Source organism: Puntigrus tetrazona, chromosome 22 (assembly GCF_018831695.1).
Source record: "Puntigrus tetrazona isolate hp1 chromosome 22, ASM1883169v1, whole genome shotgun sequence".
Taxonomy (NCBI): domain Eukaryota; kingdom Metazoa; phylum Chordata; class Actinopteri; order Cypriniformes; family Cyprinidae; genus Puntigrus; species Puntigrus tetrazona.
This window is the reverse complement of record NC_056720.1, coordinates 13197967-13202688: the sequence shown is the minus strand read 5'-3', so window position 1 is coordinate 13202688 and position 4722 is coordinate 13197967. Positions and strand designations below refer to the sequence as shown.

At 36.4% G+C, this 4722-nt stretch overlaps 1 protein-coding gene across 1 annotated transcript; it reads left to right on the top strand.

Moving 5' to 3' along the window:
- Positions 1 to 419: 419 nt before the first annotated feature.
- On the top strand, positions 420 to 4655 carry si:dkey-222p3.1 (uncharacterized protein LOC100007529 homolog). Its single transcript, XM_043222354.1, has 4 exons — positions 420 to 554; positions 1733 to 1764; positions 1854 to 2174; positions 3856 to 4655. Exons 1-4 carry the CDS (start codon positions 451 to 453, stop codon positions 3966 to 3968), a joined length of 570 nt encoding a protein of 189 aa, XP_043078289.1. The 5' UTR covers positions 420 to 450; the 3' UTR covers positions 3969 to 4655.
- Positions 4656 to 4722: the final 67 nt, after the last annotated feature.

The following is a 4722-nucleotide window of genomic DNA, read 5'->3' as shown; positions in this document are numbered from 1 at the left end:
TTCTTCTTCTTCTTCTGCAGTTTGGCAGTTGGCGGGTAAATAATCGGATTCGTTACAGCGCCGCCTCGTGTACATTTTGAGAAATGCCAAGCATCCTTTGTTTGTCAGATGTTGAATCTGCAACGACGTTTTAACGTATTATACCAAATTTTAATTAAAAAAAATAAATTAGTATACCTTTGCGCATATTTTCCATAGTGTATGGGTATAGGCTTAAGGGGTTTTATTGTTTTGCTGATCGAGTATCTTTATTATGTAATGATTAGTTGAATGCGCATTTAAAAATAATTAGCCTAATACGCGCTTTTATGCAACACAAACAGTCCGAACACGCCAGTTAAAAACAAAAATTAGACTGTATTATGTATATAAATATAAGTATTTATTTTACACGACAGTGTATATATCAATGTTTAATGTATATTAACTGGATAAACGACAGCCGTGCGCATGCGCAGCAATGCAAATAAAAACGACCACGCAATATTCCAGCTGAAATTTTTCCGACAACTACCTGTTTACATTGTTACAAATTTGCGCGTCATGCTCGAAAGGTACGTTGTGCTGAAATTGCCGTCGTCTTGCAGTTAGACATCTTTTTTTCTCTCTCTGGCCTTGACGACAAGATGCGTCGGCAGTGTTAGGATTAGCTAACAGAGGCTTTGTGCTAGCGCAACGTTATCAATAAATAACGTTGCTATTGCTATGATAACACGTCCTAAATATTGCCAGGAACAAAGAAATATAATATCCAATGCATCCGTTAAAAAAAAAAAAAAGGTTTTTCGCAGTTACGTCTCTTTCTTGTTTTTATTTTTGACCATCTGGCCAGTTGAACCTAAAGAAAACTGTACTTCCTTAAAGTAAATCAAGTGTTTTTTGCGTTTATTAATGCCTATATATTATAGGCTGTATTATATAACGAACTAATACAGTTTATGTTTTTGTATAATTGCTAATTATCTGGCATTGAAGTGTTGCACCTGTTGTGTTTATTTTAGTTCAATTTATATATATATATATATATATATATATATATATAAATAAATAAACAAATCATCTTGTTTATTTTATATATATATATATATATATATATATATATATATATATATATATATATATATATATATATATATAAACAAATCATCTTGTTTATCTTCACACTTCCACAAAAGCCTCTTTTAAATATACACTATATTTGCAAAAGCATTGGGTCACCCCCTTCCAGGTTTAACTACTTTAGTAATACGAGTACGAGTCTTAATGTTAAAGCATCAACAGATTGGACCGCATCCATTTCTATTCTAACATGACAATGCGTCTGTGTATAAGGCAAGGTTAAAAAAAGAAATGATTGATCGAGTCAGCGTGGAAGATCTTGACTGGCCTGCATATAACCAACTCCTAAGTCGAACGCATCCAAAAACTCTTCACCGAACACCAATGACATACGGGTGCCGTCCTTTTAGACGCTTCCAAAACTACTGCAACAGAGATGGAAACCAATTTTGAAATAAATGAATGAAGTTTCTATCTTCATTTGTCATCAGAAGTGACATTTTGTTGACCTCTGTGCAGTAGCTGTTGTTGAAGTCCGTCAGTCCCCCTCACGAAAAGCTATTTTTAATAAACCGTAACTAGTACCCCGAGGCATATCTTTAATATTGGGCAATAGAAGTTCATCACGGTTCATTATGTCTAAGCAATACATTTTTGTGTTTGTTTTTCGCAGTGTGTTTCTCGTTATGCTCCTCTTGAATGACGGTAAGTACTTAAAAGCCGCGGATATTACTTTGACTTTAATGAAAATCAGCATCGGCTGTCTTTTACATGTCCCTGGTCTTCGATTTCAGCATCCGCGCAGAAAACAGTTGAGGGGTTTATCGGCGGTTCTGCGCTTTTGCCGTGTCACGCCGAGAGGACAACGATCACGGTCATCACCGCGCACTGGAGATACGACGACAACAAGAATGTTTATGACATACTGAATGGTCAAGGGAAGACCAAGGAGCAGGCCCCGGAGTACAGGGACAGGACTGAAACGTTCCCTGCGGAGTATTCCAAAGGAAACTTCACTCTTAAGCTCCGGAGTCTTCAGAAAAGCGACGAAGGGTCGTATTGCTGCTTCGTTATCGAGTTTGGCCTCAATGAATGCGTAAATCTTCAAGTCAAAGGTGCGATGATACGGTTTGCTCTTAAAAATCTGTGACTTCGCATTTAAGTGGAGAAGTGAAGGAAGGGCTCTCACCTGGGTTTAATTTTCAAAAGAATTTTCATATGAATGCAAAATAACCAGAGACGCGTTTCCAAAAAGCATCGTTGGCTATATGGTCGATTGAACTCGCGACCGTGCTGCAGTTGCTTCGGGAAACGCACCAAACGTTTGGGGTTAGGATAACCCTTTAGGGGCCCCCAGAGATCTGCTGTAATGCCACTAGCGGTAAAGTGGAAGAAATTAAAAATATGCATCTACAAATAACACAAAATTACTTATTTCTGCATCTCCAGTCAAATGACACCCCTCTCTGTGTTGAAGTGTCAAAGCAGATATGACGTCAAGAGCGTAGAGAGAGAGAAAACGGGTCGACAATTACTACGTTTTTCGAAAACAAAGGTATACGTTTATTCACGAAGCTTCCTTTTGATGTAATGTCGGCGCTACTTGCATAGCGAGGCGCCATCTGATACTCAATTCGACAGGTTACGTTTTTCGCCAATGAATAATCCAGAATTAGAATTTGTAGCAAATATACCAGCATCATCTTATTGGCTAGCTATGCTAGCGGACTTTGAATACTACCGCCGTGTATGATAGCAGATGACTAGTTCACTAATAATGAGATATCCCTAATACTGTACGGATGCGGCCTCTTCCTCGCCTACTCTTCCTCACGAAGTTCCCCCAACTCTCCTCCCAGTTGAAGAAGGAGGTAACCAGAATGTCACTGAGATCCTGCCTTTTAAAAACAGGCTAAAAGGCGTTGCAGTTTGATTATAAGCATTAATTCTACTATTTCAATGTCTGACATAGCCTTGCTTTGTCAATAAGATGAACTTTACGTTTTGTAGATCAATTTTATGCAGAAAATACTGTAAATTACGAAACATAAACAACAACTTTAGCTGGGGTTTTACATTTTATTTAAATTAGAGTTTATAAAGCCGATCGGGTTCATTATGTAGAATATTTGAGATTAATGCTCCATGGATATCGCTGAAAATGGTATAGTATTAAGGGGTATTCTACATAGTATTATAATTTAGCTTTTAAGTCACTGACAGGTTAAACAAAAAATAATTTCTAATTTATTTATGTTGTGTCTCGTTGATTGATAAAAGTCACTGTTGCACTGTAATATATATATATTGCACTCTGTTTATATATTTTTGAAAAACCTCACATTTTGTCAAAGGGCCCAAAATTGCATGAATGTACATATTTAAAATGCATAGTAATATAAATATATGCATGTAAATATTTTTTTCAGCGTAAACCTGCATCCGTGTGTCTTTGCATATACTTAATAAATATACACGGTATATATTATGCAATCAAAAAATTAATCACGATCGATGATTTGACTGTTAAAAAAAACTGATATAGCAAAATAAATAATGCACTTAAAAATTAAATGGCTATTTTAACTAAATTACATTTTTAAAGAAACTAGCCTGAAAATAACAGACCCGAGAAACAAATGAACAGATTACGAAGAAACATAAATCAAATTACGTTCGGTGGTACAGAAGCGACACACTTCACCTGCAGGCTTTGAGCGCGTGATGATTTTGAAGTGCAGCGTAATGGCCTACGTGCTACTCTTTTTCATCCTTTTCATTGTTTTTGTGTTGTAGAGAAACCGAGAGGAATCCAAACAAGTCCAGACTCTAACGGAGGAGGTGAAAGCACAGCAGGTTGGATCGTGTCTCTGTTAATTCTCCTCTTCTCCGTAACTCTTCAGCTCTGAGTGTGAGAGATGACTGTTAAACAGGCAGTGTGTGTTTAATTGCAGTGAGCCTCTACTTTGCACTATTACTATTTTCCGAAGCAGGAACTACAGCGTTAGATTGTATCTAGTTTTTCACTGAATTGTGTCTAGCATCTAGATATAATTGTGAAAACTGAGAAGCATTTGGAAACGCATACACACGCACACACACACACACATATTACATATCAGGCCTGTTATAATTAAGGTAGGTGTCATAAACGGGCGCTATTCATATTTCACATTGTCATTCAACATTGCAAACATGACATTCCAGAAAATGTCCAGTGGATAAAATCAATACATTTCCTTAATTAAGACACTACCGCTTTTGCATTCACATTAAACAAAGTAAAATATGGAGTCTACCCCGACTAGCTTGATAATATTCAGGAATTCTGATAAAATGTGACTTGTGTGGAATTGTTTGCTATTCTGCCGTATTTAATTGTTAATACCTCTGATGCTTCGGGCGAGTGTATGCACTACATTTATTTATTGCGTGTTTATTTAATTGAAAGTAATTGTATTTATATTTAATTTATTTTATATTTAAGCTAATATAATTTCTAATACGTATGAGATGTTGAGTTGAACTCTGTTGTTTTCACTTCTTGTAAAACAGCGCTATGATGCTTAGTGCAAATAAATTTGTTCCTGGAAACATCTGCTCGTCGTTTTTCGATTAAATGAGATGTGGGGGGAAAAAATGAAGGACGCTATGGCTAGATAC

Coding starts and splice junctions, on each gene's coding strand:
- si:dkey-222p3.1 (XM_043222354.1), top strand. CDS start 451: ATGCGCAGCAATGCAAATAAAAACGACCACGCAATATTCCAGCTGAAA. Junction 1,765..1,853: donor TATGCTCCTCTTGAATGACG/GTAAGTACTTAA, acceptor CTTCGATTTCAG/CATCCGCGCAGAAAACAGTT. Junction 2,175..3,855: donor CGTAAATCTTCAAGTCAAAG/GTGCGATGATAC, acceptor TTTGTGTTGTAG/AGAAACCGAGAGGAATCCAA.